The 15,190-nt window shown below is 42.5% G+C and overlaps 1 protein-coding gene across 9 annotated transcripts in view; it reads right to left on the bottom strand.

The window, feature by feature from the left end:
* axdnd1 (axonemal dynein light chain domain containing 1) overlaps positions 1-15,190 on the bottom strand; it is a 344,655-nt gene that overhangs the window by 262,867 nt on the left and 66,598 nt on the right. For all 9 annotated transcript variants that reach the window (XM_068037450.1, XM_068037454.1, XM_068037449.1 and 6 more), the window contains exon 6: positions 6,972-7,092. In XM_068037450.1, the coding sequence (XP_067893551.1) occupies positions 6,972-7,092 (121 nt within the window). The remainder of the gene's footprint in view (positions 1-6,971; positions 7,093-15,190) is intronic.

Here is a 15,190-nt window from a genome sequence, read left to right as displayed (position 1 = left end):
ACAAGAGAAGATCTTATTGAAAGATATAAGATTCCGAGGGGGCTTGACAGGTTAGATGCTGAGATGATGTTTCCTCTCGTGGGGGAATCTTGAACTAGGGAGCATAGTTTCAGAATAAGGGGTTGCCCATTTAAGATGGAGACAAGGAGGAATTTCTTCTCTCAGAGGGTCATGAATCTTTGAAATTCTCTACTCCCCAAAGAGCTGTGGAGGCTGTGTCATGAATATATACAAGGCTGAGATTTTTTGAACAATGGGGAAGTCAAGGGTTATGGGCAACAGTCAGGAAAGTGGAGTTGAGGCCAAGGTCAGATCAATCATGATCTTATTGAATAACTCAGCAAGCTCAACGGGCCATATGGCCTACTCCTGCTCCTGTTTCTTATGTTCCTATGAAATATGGTCATGTGCATAATGTTCACTTAAAACATCCTTATCTTGACAATTCTAATTCATGTCTTTAGTCTCCCATACGGCCTTCAAGCATCCACAGGAGATGGTACAGGAGGACAAACAATGACTCCACAGGGCAGGTCTTTACCTCTGAGGGTGCACCATCAGAGGACTCATGCAGACCATGCACTAGCTCAGATACTCACACTTCAGTGGAACCAGTATGGCTGATAGTTGGGTTTTCACCTGGTAACTAACATATCACATATGAGTAAAAGCAGATGGTGGAGACAGGGCAGCAGCAGATAGACTGTTGCTGCTCCTGCTGGTGCTGCTACTGGTCATCCTGCTCTTCCTTGAGGTACAAAGTATGATAGTATAAGCAGGACCCATGTTAATGTGATAAAGCAAACCTTCAAAGTTGTCAAAGTAACCTCCAAACGTGTCAAAGTAATCTCCAAAGTTGTGAAGGTAATCTCTCAGCACAAGTACTGTGAACAAAGCTTTTCACGCAAGCAGGAAAGAAAGCAGCTGTGAAGTTTCAGCACTTATTGGCATATTTCTCTGTCACATCTTCATCTCCCTCAATTGCCCCTGCATACTCAAACTCACCTTGCTTTCACTGGCGAGTTCCAAGAAGCCTAGGAAACCCATGGACTCAGTTAAATTGCAAAAGTCATGCTAATATCGCTGTAATTGACCAATTAATGGTTAATTATATATTAATTGGACACAAATTCACAAAGGAGGACACAAATAACCTCCAAGAAATGTTAAGGAATCAAGAATCTAATGAGAGGGAGGAACTGAAGGAAATCAGTATTATTAAAAAAATAGTGCGAGGAAAATTAATGGGGTTAAAGGCTGACAGATCTCCAGGGCCTGATGATCTACATCCCAGAATACTAAAGGAAGTGGCCATGGAAATAGTGGATGCATTAGTGGTCATCTTCCAAAATTCTATAGACTCTGGAGCAGTTCCTACAGATTGGAGGGTGGCAAATGTCACCCCACTATTTAAAAAAGGAGGGAGTGAAAAAATAGGGAATTACGGACCAGTGAGTCTTACGTCAATAATGGGTAAAATGCTAGAGTCTATTATAAAGGATGAGATAGCAGAACACCTGGAAAGCATAAACAGGATTTTGCAAAGTCAGCATGGGTTTACGAAAGAGAAATCATACTAAACAAATCTACTGGAGTTTTTTGAGGATCTAACTAGTAGAATAGATAAGGGAGAACCAGTGGATGTGGTGTATTTGGATTTTCAGAAAGCTTTTGATAAGGTCCCAAATAAGAGGTCAGTGTGCAAAATTAAAGCACATGGGACTGGGGATAATATACTGACATGGATTGTGAATTGGTTGACAGACAGGAAACAGAGAGTAGGAATAAACAGGTCTTTTTCTGGGTGACAAGTAGTGACTAGTGAGGTACCGCAGGGATCAGTGCTTGGGCCCCAGCTATTCATAATATATATTAATCACTTGGGTGAGGGAACTAAATGTAACATTTCCAAGTTTGCAGACAACACAAAGCTGGGGGGTGGAAGTGAGCTGTGAGGAGGATGCAAAGAGGCTCCAATGTGATTTGGACAAGTTGGGTGAGTTGGCAAATGCATGGCAGATGCAGTATAATGTGGATAAACAATGAAACATAGAAAATAGGAGCAGGAGTAGGCCATTCGGCCCTTCGAGCCTGCTCCGCCATTCATTATGATCATGGCTGATCATCCAACAGTAACCTGTTCCACTTTCCCCCCATATCCTTTGATCCCTTTCGCCCCAAGAGCTATATCTAACTCCTTCTTGAAAATATACAATGTTTTGGCCTCAACTGCTTTCTGTGGTAGCGAATTCCACAGGCTCACCACTCTGTGGGTGAAGAAATTTCTCCTCATATCAGTCCTGAAAGGTTTACCCCGTATCCTACCCCGTAGGAGACCAAAACTGCACACAATATTCCAGGCATGGCCTCACCAAGGCCCTGTATAATTGCAGCAAGACATCCCTGCTCCTGTACTCGAATTCTCTCACTATGAAGGCCAACAAACCATTTGCCTTTTTTACCGCCTGTTGCACCTGCATTAGTGGTGCATATTCCCCTCTCTCAGTTTATAGCTGTTCAGATAATAATCTGCCTTCCTGTTTTTGCTTCCAAAGTGGATAACCTCACATTTATCCACATTATACTGCATCTGCCATGTGAGGTTATCCACATTGGTTGTAAAAACAGAAAGGCAGATTATTATCTGAATGGTGATAAATTAGGAAAGGGGGAGGTGCAACGAGACCTGGGTGTCCTTGTACACCAGTCACTGAAAGCAAGCATTCAAGTGCAGCAAGCAATTAGGAAGGCGAATGGTCTGGTGGCCTTCATTGCAAGAGGATTTGAGTACAGGAGCAAGGATGTCTCACTGCAGTTATACAGGGTCTTGATGAGACAACATCTGGAATATTGTGTGCAGTTTTGGTTTCCTTATCTGAGGATGTTCTTGCCAGGGAGGGAGTGCAAAGAAGATTTACTAGGCTGATTCCTGGGACGTCAAGATTGATGTATCAGGAGAGATTGGGTCGACAAGCCTATATTCACTAGTGTTCAGAAGAATGAGAGGGAATCTCATAGAAACCTATAAAATTCTAACAGGTCTAGACAGGCTAGATGCAGGGAGGATATTCCTGGATGGTTGGGGAGTCCAGAACCAGGGGTCACAGTCTCAGGATACTGGGTATGCCATTTAGAACTGTGGTGAGGAGAAATTTCTTCACTCAGAGGGTGGTGAACCTGTGGAATTCTCTACCGCAGAAGGCAGTGGAGGCCAAATCATTAAATATATTCAAGAAGGAGATAAATGTATTTCTTAATGCCAAAGGGATCAAGGGATATGGGGAAAAAGCGGGAACAGGGTACTGAATTAGACGATCAGCCATGATCTTTTTTGAATGGCGGAGCAGGACGGAAGGGCTGAATGGCCTACTCCTGCTCCTATTTTCTATGTTTCTATATAATTGGGTGTTTAATTGCTTTCAGGTGGTGGGCATTATGTGGGGATTCACTTGTGTTCCTATAAATAGAAGCAGCCTGAAACGGCATTGATTGGGTTTGGAGATACAGGTTTGTAATGTGTGTCTCTGTGAATAAAAGCTTAGAAGTGTGTAAAGACTAGGCTCCAGTTCTATCTTTCACCACCTGGCTACATAGAGTGGCGTTGCTCGCATGCAGCCTAATGTGCTGCAGTTAAATGTGGAAGTTGGAGGGTTGTAGCCAGCTTCCTGACATGCTTTCAATTTCCCTGGTTTTAACCACCTCACCTGCTCCCAAACCCACATGCACCTGCACATTAAAGTTCAGCACAATGGCTTTCAGTGTCAGCACTATGAGCGGAAAGCAACAATTATTCTGATGTGTGCATGGAGATCACAAAGCACAAACAACACAAAAGGATACCTCAAGCCAATGATATTGCGGTAAGATCCTTGCCTCACAACTTTTTGCCTGACATCAATCAATCAGCCTTACTTAGGTTCAGTTCCACCAACCTCATAGAGACACTGAAAGGGATGTGGAGTGACGCTGCTAACCAAATACATAGTTGAATAAATCCCCAAGATATTTGAATTAAATGGTTTTGGCCCTCCCTCAGACATTAGACACAGCTAGAGGGCTGAATTTTACCAGTCCTCCGACGTCAGGGGTCATGGCGGGGGGCCCGGAAAATTCTGCCAGGAGAGGCCCGCCACGACCGCCAACACCAAGAAGGCCCTGCCACATTTTACCGTCAAGCGGAAAAACATGTAAATAAACCTACCTGGTCCCAACGGCCATCCCATGCCAATATTCCAGCCACCGGCTGGAACTCCCATGCCTTCAGATGTCCACAGACATCTGAGGTGTGACACTTGTGGGAGGGGGGAGCAGTGAAATTCTAAGGGCGGGGGATTGGGGGCAGAGAGCTAGGAATACCCTTTTGATTGGTGGGGGGTGATGGTGGGAAGGGGTGAAGGTTTTAAGTTAATAAAGGTCGGGGAGGAAAGGGCAGAATCTGCATAAAAGTTTTTTGAGGGAGGAATGGGAAATTAATGACTCGATTCTTCCTTGGGAGTGTGGATGAGGGGAGTAAAAACGTTATTGCATGTGTAACTTTAGTTTTGAACGTTCGTTCCCTTTAAACATTTAGATGAAAGTGAAGGGCCTGAAGCCCTTTAAAAATGGTGCCGCACCTGCGTGGTAGCGCCGGACACTGTTGCCCGGGACGGAGCGGCTGTGCCCTCTACATCATCGGGGGCAGTCACTCCACCCCGCCATTAAAATGAGCCCCCGCACGAAATATCATGGGGTCTCAGTGACGGCGGATCAGCGCAAGCGGGCCGCCGAGATCAAAGCGGCTGTCGCAATTTGCAGCATGCTCACAAAATTCAGCCCAGATTTACTAAAATTGTAATAAATTTTAAGCTGGAACATAATTTGCAGATGAATCAGTTCTTAACCTATTGTGCAAGATTCTTAACCTGTGTGAAAACATTAAAAAAATTAATAAGCAAAATACTTCTTTTGCAGGGTGAAACATACACAATACAATAGTCCTTATTCCAGGAAACTTGAGTCTATACAGGCACCTGAAAACAACTTCAACATTCCAGTGGTGTAACTGATGATTATCTAGGCAGATGCTGTGTTCAGCTGGTACATTGGATACTGCAGAGGTATAATGGCTTCTGAATAGAACCTTGCTCACTCAACTGAGACTTCAGTTTCTCTGCCTTAAAGACTGCCTTAAAGTGAAGCTGCTCAAGAAGAAAACACTGAAATACAATGTAGTAATAATGGCTTCAAAAGAGTTTTATCTTCACAAAAGGAAATGCTTTCCCATACTTGCAACTGAGGCTTCTTAGGTGAATGTAAAGGATCGCATGGCAAAAAAGAGCAGGGGAGCTTTCCCCAGCATCCTGGCCAATATTTATGTCAACCAACATGACTAAAAAATAGATTATCTGATATTCCTCATATTACTGCTTGTGGGACCTTGCCCAAATTGCCTGCTGCATTTTCTATTTACAATGCTGTATATTTACTATGCTGCATTTACAACAGTGACTACACTTCAAAAGTACCTCGCTGGCTGTAAAGTGTTTTGCAACATCACAAAGTCTTTCTTTCGGAATTTTCTACAATCCTGCCACTTTGAAAAATTGCACAATTCTCTCATACAACCGTCAGTTAGCCATGGAGAAGGAGTTAATTTGTTTGCTCAAACAAACTGGATATGGGTCATTTGCTTTATATATCTATGAACAACTGTTTGGCATTGTGATCAATGTCCACAGTTTCAGTTTGGAATGAACCAAAGCATAAGAATTAAGGAAAGTTGTAACCTTGACACCAACTGTCAGTGATGTGCCTGTGGAGGAGTTTGGCTGCATACCAGCTTGGAGTATATGTCACAACTCTGGCACAGAATTCTTTGTAAATTGAAGGCTGTAAAAATGCTGCTAATACCAGATGAAAACAAGGCTATTATCAATAGGAGCAAACCAGCATATAATAAATTCCAGACAGTAGAAGGATTTGACCTACATATGCAGGTCAATAGTTTGGGGTTTGTAGAATGATAAGTTAAAGGAAATCAAAGTGAGTGGACAACATTTTATCTTTGTTCATTAGAACAATTTTGTACTCGGTTAAAGGATTACTTATTTTGAAGTATGGGGCCAAAAATGTATCACTACATTTTGGGTTGTTCAAAAAGTAATGCTACTTAATTTTTCTTAATTTCTTCCTCTCTTCATTGTTTCCTTCCCGGGATACGCTTTCACGGGCACCAGGCATTCTCTCATACTTGCGAGCATCTATTATTTATGTTTGGGGTTTGACAATGAATTTTACTGCAGGGAGCATCACTCAGAAATGCTAATGCAGTCCATTATATGGCATCTACACATGCACACTTGACAGTGGTTCGAAGTAGGGACCTTGGGGCACTTTCATTTCCCTAGCACTGAAGAACTAAGGCCAAATGCTGCAGCACACCTATCATTCTTTAACTGAGATTAGCTAACTCAGCATAGACCAGGGAATGTTTAGTATTTTTTTAATATTTGAGAATTTGTCTAGAAGCAATGAAGTTTTTCTGACTTCTCCATTCTTAAATAGGGGTCTTGACGATTACATTTAAAGCAGCATGATGTCCATGAAAATATTTTTGGCAAACCCTTCTTTTCTTGAGTAAGGTGACAACTCTTGGTAAGTAGGATTCCAAGGATGGCGTCAAGTCAACATTCCAGTAACCTCTTTTTAAAGGGGTCTTTCAAAGAGCTCAAGATGGGAAGATTCTCTCTTTTAATTGAGTCCTGATGGTGACTGCCCTTTTTTATGTAGTAAAGTGTATTACAATTACATGGCCTCAAAAATAAATTTTGTTTCTCACATCAGGAAATTTTGTTTGAGAAATCCAAAATTCAACTGAAGTCACGTCAGTGCCGCATTGTGCTCAAGATATTTAAACACTGTTGACTGGAAGTAAAACATAACAAACTTTGCCACTAAACCATTCAGTCTCTCAATATCTATAATATACTCACTGTGGCATGTTGCTTTTCAAGCTGAGCCCGAACAGCGCTCTTGTCCCTGGTTATTGATATAGCAGGTACCAACTGCTCCGGACATTTCGAATATACGGCATCACATAAAAATGAGATATCCCTGCAATTAAAGTTGGGAAGGGTGAAAATCATTACACAATTATCAAAAAAAAACACAATGGTAAAAAATCCAAATATACCTATTTTTTTAAAATAATAATAAAAAGACTCATTTTTCCTGTGCTGAGGATAGCAAAAGACACATAGATAAACTAATTTTAAAAAACTTGCATTATATAGCCCTTTTCATGGCCACTGGTCACCTCAGGTGCTTTATAGCCAATGAAGTACTTTTGAAGTGTAGTCATTGTTGTAAGGTAGGAAACACGGCAGCCAATTTGCGCACAGCAAGATCCCATAAACAGCAATGTGATAGTGACCACGCAATCTATTTTGGTGATGTTGATTGAAGAATAAGTATTGGCCAGGATACTGGTTTGAATTTTATTATCCTTAATTAGGTTATAACAACATGACACACAGCAGTTCCTTGACAGAACAGCTAAAGTGTTCTCAGCCTTTCTCCCAATCTAAAATTTTATCTTTGACGTACAGTTGAAAACTGATTTTACAGCATTAAGGAGTCCCACTTTCCAGTAGTGTTCCCACAACTTCTTCTTTACTGAGAAGTTGAGAAAAAGAGGAAGCACTGTTTGTTACAAAGACAATTGGAGCAGACAGAAAGAGAAACTCATGCACATGCAGAAGACAAGAAGTGAGCAGGATCAACAGAAGCACAAAGAAATCAAAAGCTTCGAAGGAGTCAAGAGAATGGCCCAGGAGATTGGGTAATCCATGGCAAGAAAGGCATCATAAGAGTGATGCTGGAGATTAAATATGGACAACACAATGATGAGTATGGCTAAGACAGGGTACTGGTTATGTTGCTGGGCTAGTAATCCAGAGTCCTGGACTATAATCCAAAGAATGTGAGTTTAAATCTTACCATGACAGTTTGTGAGTTTAAATTACATTTTAAATAAAAACAAATTAAATCAGGAATAAATAGCTGGTAAAAGTAATCATGAGGCTGTTAGACTGTCATCCAAACCAACTGGTTCACTAACATCCTTTAGAGACAGAAACCTGTTGTTCTTTCCTAATATGGCCTATACCTGACTCCCGTCTCGTACCAACGTGGTTAATTCTTAATTGGCCTTTGAACAGTTGAGTGCACTTAGCACAGCAAAGGCTACAGGCCCAAACAACATTCCAGCTGTACTGCAGAAGACCTGTGCTCCAGAACGAGCCGCATCTCCAGCAAAGCTGTTCCAGCACAGCTACAAGATTGGCATTTACCCGACAATGTGAAAAGTTGCCCAGTTACGTCCTGTCCACAAAAGCAGGGCAAATCAATCATCACAGGCCCTGGACATTGCTCTAGGAGTTCCTTAGCAGAAGTGGGGCTGTTCACTGAACACTGCATAGTGTTTGGGTCCATTCGCAATTCCTCAGATAATGAAGCAGTCCATGCCAGCATGCAACAAAACTTGGACAACATGCAAGCTTGGACTGATAATTAGTACCACACAAGTGCCAAGCAATGTCCATATCTGTCAAGAGAGAAACTAACCACCTTACATTGGAATTCAATGGCATTACCATTGCTAAATTCCACCACCATCAATAGCATGTGGGACACCATTAACAAGAAACTCAGCTGGACCAGCTGCATAAATGCCACGGCTACTCAAGCAGCTCAGGGGCTGAATATTCGAGAGTGAGAGACTCACTTCTGACTTCTCAAAGCCTGTCCATCACCTACAAGACACAAGTCAGGAGGGTGATGGAATGCTCTCCTGGATGGGTGCAGCGAGACATACATTTGTTTCTTCATTGTCAGAGAGTCATTTATGGCGTAGAAGGAGGTCATTTTACCCATTGGGTCCATGTCACCTCTCTGTGGAGCAATCCAGTCATTCCCACTCCCCCACTCAATTCCCATAGCCCTGCAAGTTTATTTCCTTCAAGTGCCCAAACAATTTCTTTTTGAAATCATTGGTTGTTGCTGCTTCCACCACCCTCTTGGGCAGCGAGTTCCAGGTCATCACCACTCGCTGTGTAAAAATGTTCTACCTCACATTTCCCCTGCCTCTCTTGCCCAAAACCTTCAATATGTGTCCTCCTATTCCTTATACCAGCAGATAATGGGAACAGTTTTTCCTTGTCCAACTTATCTAAGCCTGTCAAAATCTCTTACACCTCTATTAAATCTTCTCTCGGTCTCCTGTGCTCCAGGGAGAACAACACAGCTTCTCCAACCTAACCTTGTAACTAAAATCCCCCATCCCTGGAACTATTCTGGTAAATCTCCTCTGCACCCTTTCAAGGACCCTCACATCCTTCCTAAAGTGTGAAGACCAGAACGGGATGCAATACTCTAGTTGGAGCCTAACCAGAGCTTTATGAAGGTTCAGCATTATTTCCCTGCTTTTGTACTCAATGCCTCTATTTATGAAGCCCAAGATCCCATATGCTTTGCCAACCACCCTCTCAATATGTGCTGCCACCTTCGAAGATCAATGCACATGTACCCTTTCTGCTCCTGCTGTCATGCAGGCCCCCACCTGCTAAGAATGAGACATATTAATTTTGTCATATGAATATTGATTTTAAACTGTTACTAGAGTGAAGAAAGGACTTGTTAAAAAAATTACCAGACACTTGGTTGGAAAAACATTTTTGCATACTAACAGACAGTGCTTGGAGGTTCAAAGAGGCTATTCCCTGCTCCAATTTAACCCACAATAGGCTTTGAGCACCAGATATTGTGTGTAAGAAGAGACATTTCAGGGTCGGCTAAGACAAGAGAATTCACAAACAGACGTGGGCAGACCAGCTAGTCACATGACTAACCTGCACGGCAACCTGGGTTTTTCTGAATTGTACAAAGAGTTTGAACTGAAAAAAGGGTGTTTGCTCCTGCAGTGAGAAGACCTTTCCTGTCTGCTCCCATCCCTTTCTCACAATTTCTTTCTCACAAGCCTCTGGACCCACTGAGAACACATGAACCTCAAGAAAGAAAAGTCTCCTACATCGAACAAAGTTTAAGAAGAATACTGGGCCCCGACGAAAAGGAAGACCTACCTACAATCAAGGACTTTACAGCGAGCTTGAAGAACAGTAACCAAAACCATCTTCAGATTTTGCCTCAAACGTTTCCACTTTATTTCTTCTGCTCTTTTCTGTCTCTATCTGTATCTGTGTATCACCCATGCTAGCGTGGGCACGTCGCGTATCCATTGGCATTAACCAAATTAGAGTTTAAGTTTAACAAAGTTCAACCTTTTTTCTTTAAACCTAAGAAAACCTGTTTGGCTAGTTTCTTTACTTTATAATTGGAAGTTAGTGAACAAGGATTCACTAAGGGGGAGCTAAAATAAATGGTTTGTTTAAAATTAAACCCTGTTACGGTAAGAAAAGGTGAAAGCGTGCTTCAGGTACAGACTAAATGTATTCCAACAAGAGTGTAACAGTGCAAGCTCATTAGAACTGTGCCATTAAGTCTATATTGCCTCATCCTATCCTGTCTGCCAAAATGCATCACCTCACACTTGTCTGTATTAAATTCAATCTGTCACTTGTCTGCCCATTCTGCTAGCATGGTAATCTTGCCTTTGCATTCCTCATAATCCTTCTCAGTCTGCTCATATCTAATATGGAACTACTCCCTTCTCTAGTACTATCCAACACTCTCACATTATGCACCTTATTTGTCTTTTTTACACCTAAATGCTGGTGCCCATCCCCTTGCGAATTTAGTTTAAACCCTCCCCAACCACAATCGTGAAGAACATTGGTCCCAGTCCTGTTCAGGTGCATCCCGTCCATTTTTCATAGGTGCCTTCTGCCCCAGAACTGGTTCCAATGCCCCTAGAGTCTACAAACATATGAATTAGGAGCAGAAGTAGGCTAATTGGCCCCTCGACCCTGCTCCACCATTCAGTAAGATCATGGCTGATCTGTTTGTGTTTCGAGTTCCACACTCCCATCTACCCCCGATAACCTTTGATTGCCTTGCCTAACAAGAATCTATTTACATCTGCCTTAAAAATATTCAATGACCCCGCCTCCACCACCTTCTGAGGCAGAGAGTTCCAAAGTCACAGAACCCTCTGAGAGAAAACATTTCTCCTCACCTCTGCCCTAAAAGGGTGACCCCTAATTTTAAAACAGTGCCCCCCTAGTTCTGGACTCACCCACAAGAGGAAACATCATTTCCACATCCAATCAGGACCTTATATACTTCAATCAAGTCTCTCCTCATTTTTCTAAACTCCAGTGAAAACAAACCCAGTCTGTCCAACCTTTCCTCGTAAGACAACCCGCTCATTCCAGGTATCAATTTAATTGACCTCCTCCGGACCGCCTCCAATGCATTTACATCCTTCCTTAAATAAGGAGACCAAAACTGCACACAGTATTCGAGATGTGATCTGACCAATGCCCTGTATAACTGAAGCATAACATCCTTATTTTTATTTTTAATTCCTCTCATAATAAAGGAGAGCATTACATTAGATTTCTTTATTACTCGCTATACCTTTTTACTAATCTTTTGTGACTCATGCACCAGAACAGCTAGGAATTCTGCAGTCGTTCTCAGTTTAAGTAATGCTCTACTTTTTCTTCCTGCCAAAGTGAACAGCTTCACATTTTCCCACATTATACTCCATCTGCCGGATTTTTGCTCACTCACACAACCCAGCTATATCACTCTGCAAGCTCTTTATGTCCTCTTCACAACATACATTCCTACCTATCTTTGTGTCACCTGTAAATTTAGCTACCATGCCATCGCTCCTCACATCTAAGTCATTGATATAAATTGTAAAAAGTTGAGGCCCCAGCACAGACCCCTGCAGGATTCCACTCGTCACATCCTGCCATTCAGAAAAGTTCCCATTTATGCACATTCTGTTTTCTGCCAGCCAGCCAATCTTCTATCCATGCTAATATGTTACCCCCTATACCATGCACAATAACCTTTTATGTGGCACCTTGTCAAATGCCTTCTGGAAATCCAAGTACAGTACGTCAACTGGCTCCTCTTTATTCACAGTACACGTTACTCCTTCAAAGAACGCCAATAAATTGGTTAAACACGATTTCCCTTTCACAAAACCATGCTGACTATTTCCAATTACCTTGAGTTTTTCTAAGTGCCCAGCTATAACTTGCTTAATGATCGATTCTAACCCCTTCCCCACAACAGATGTCAAGTTAACCGGCCTATAGTTAACAGATTTCTGCCTCCCCCACTTCTTGAATAGAGGGGTCATATTTGCTGCTTTCCAGTCTGATGGAATCTTTCCCGAATCTAGTAAATTTGAAAAATTAACATGCACGCATCTACTACCTCATTAGCCACCTCTGTTCAGACTCTAGGATGAAGTCCATCAGGACCCGGGGACTTGTTAGCCCGCAGTTCCATCAGTTTGCTCAGTACCACTTCCCTCGTGATTGTAATTTCACCAAGTTCCTATCTTCCTTCCACTTCCAGATTTACAGCTATTACTGGAATGTTTTTTGCATCCTCTATAGTGAAGACAGAAGCAAAATATTTGTTCATTCCATCCGCCATTTCCTTATTATCTACTATTAACTCCCTATTCTCATGCGCTAGAGGACCAACACTCATTTTACTTACTCTTTTCCTTTTTAAATACCTGTAGAAACTCTTGCTATCCATTTTTACATTTCTAGCTAGCTTCCTCTCATACTCTAATTTCTTTCTCTTAATTAACCTTTTAGTCATTCTCTGCCATTCTTTATATTCTGACCAATCATCTGACTTGCCACTCATTTTTGAGCAACGATATACTTTTTCCTTAAGTTTGATGCTTTCCTTAACGTTTTAGTTAACCAAGGATGGTGGGTCCTCCCCTTATAGTAGGAATATACTTATTTTGAGTATTCTGAAATATCCCCTTAAATGTCTGCCACTGCTTCTCTATTGATCTATCTCCTAGCCTAATCACCCAGTTCACTTCAGCTAGCTCAGCATTCATGCCCACATAGTTGCTCTTATTTAAGTTTAAAATACTAGTCTTAGACCCACTCTTCTCTCTCTCAAACTGGATGTAAAATTCAATCATATTGTGATCGCTGCTACCTAAAGGTGCCTTTACTCTGAGGTCATTAACTAATCCTGTCACATTACAAATACCAAGTCTAATATAACCTGCTCTTTGGCTGGTTCCAGAATGTGCTGCTCCAAGAAACTATCTCAAAAACATTCTATGAACTCCTCATTCAGGCTACTATTGCCAATCTGATATTTCCAGTTTATATGTAGATTAAAATCACCCATGATTATTGCCGTCCCTTTATCACAAGCACCAAATATTTCTTCTTGTATACTTCATCGTACATTGTGGTTATTGTTAGGGGGTCTGTAGACCACTCCCACTCGTGACTTCTTTCCATTAATAGTCCTCATCTCCACCCAAACCGATTCTACATCCTGATCTCCTAAACCAAGGTCATCTCTAACTATTGCACCAATGCCATCCTTGATTAACAGGGCTACCCCTCCAACTTTACCTAGCTTCCTATTTTTCTTGAATGTCACATACCGCTCAATATTCAGGACCCAATCCTTGTCATCCTGCAGCCACATCTCCGTAATGGCTATCAGATCATATTTATTTACTTCAATGTGCGCTATCAGTTCGTCTACTTTGTTATGAATGCTACGTGCAATCAGATACAGAGCCTTTAGTTTTGTCTTTTTATTATCTTTGTAACATCTAGTCTTGACTGTTGATGTGTTCTTAGGTTTTTCTCTCTGTCCCTTCCTGCTGTTCTCTGACCTTCATTGCCCATATTACTATTCTGCTGTCCTGCCTTGACTCTACCCATTATTTGCGATATTTACCCAAGCATGATCCCTCACCTACCCCACCCCACCTCCCCCCCACCCCTTGTTTAATTTAAAGTCCTCTCTTCTTCTCTAGTTATACGGTTTGCTGGAACACTAGTTCCAGCATGGTTCAGGTGCAGACCATCCCAACGGTACAGCCCCCACTTTCCCCAGTATCGGTGCCAGTGCCCCACAAACTGAAACCCACTTCTCCCACACCAGTCTTTGAGCACGTATTAATTTCATTAATCTTATGTACCCTCTGCCAATTGGCACATGGCTCAGGTAATAATCCAGAGATTATTACTCTTGAGGTTCTGCTCTTCAATTTGGTGCCTAGCTCCTCATACTAAGCAGAACCTCTTTCCTAGTCCTACCTATGTCGTTAGTACCTACATGGACCACGACAACTGGATCCTCCCCCTCTCCCGCACTCCAAGTTCCTGTCCAGCCCTGAGCAGATGTCCCAAACCCTGGCACCAGTTAGGCAACTCAGCCTTCTGGACTCACGCTCTTGGCTGCACAGAACAGTGTCAATCCCCCTACTACCATTACATTCCTTTTTGCTCCCCCGAGTCTGCTCATCTGAAGCTGTTCCTCCTGCACCATACTTAAAGTCACGCATTGATCCTCCCTATCTTCCTATTTCTACTCTCGCTAGCACGTGGCACTGGGAGTAATCCAGAAATTACTACTTTCGAAGTCCTGCTCTTTAACTTCCTCCCTAGCTCCTGAAAATCTGACCATACGACCTCAATTCCTGCTCTTTCGATGTAGTTGGTGCCAATGTATGCCACAACTTCTGGCTCACTCCCTTCCCCCTGCAGAATATCCTGCACCCTCTCCTTGATGTCTTTTACCCTGGCACCAGGGAAGCAACATAGCATGTGGGTCTCACGATGACAGTTACAGAAATGCCTGTCTGTCGCCCTGACTATGGAATCTCCTATAACAACTGTATTTCTACACTTTGCTGATCCCTCCTGTACAATCCTTTGCCCATTGGTGCCAGGGTCTGGACTGCATTCTTTCAGGGTATTGTCACTCCAAACAGTCTCCAATGCTGTCTACTTGTTTGACAGTGGCACACACCCTGAAGACTCCTGCACCTACTGCCCCTTCCTAGTCTTCCGGATGGCTACCCACCTAGCATCCTTAACTCTTTCTGCCTGTAGGGTGACCATCGCTTGGAAAGTATGATCTAGGAAACTCTCCTGCTCCCTGATGCTCCGCAGTGACTCCATTGCCCCTCGAGCTCAGAAATTCTGAGCTCAAGCTGGCGACACTTCCCATG

Source organism: Heterodontus francisci, chromosome 8, assembly GCF_036365525.1.
Source record: "Heterodontus francisci isolate sHetFra1 chromosome 8, sHetFra1.hap1, whole genome shotgun sequence".
Lineage (NCBI taxonomy): Eukaryota > Metazoa > Chordata > Chondrichthyes > Heterodontiformes > Heterodontidae > Heterodontus > Heterodontus francisci.
The sequence above is the reverse complement of the archived record's forward strand: the minus strand, read 5'-3'. Positions and strand labels throughout refer to the sequence as shown.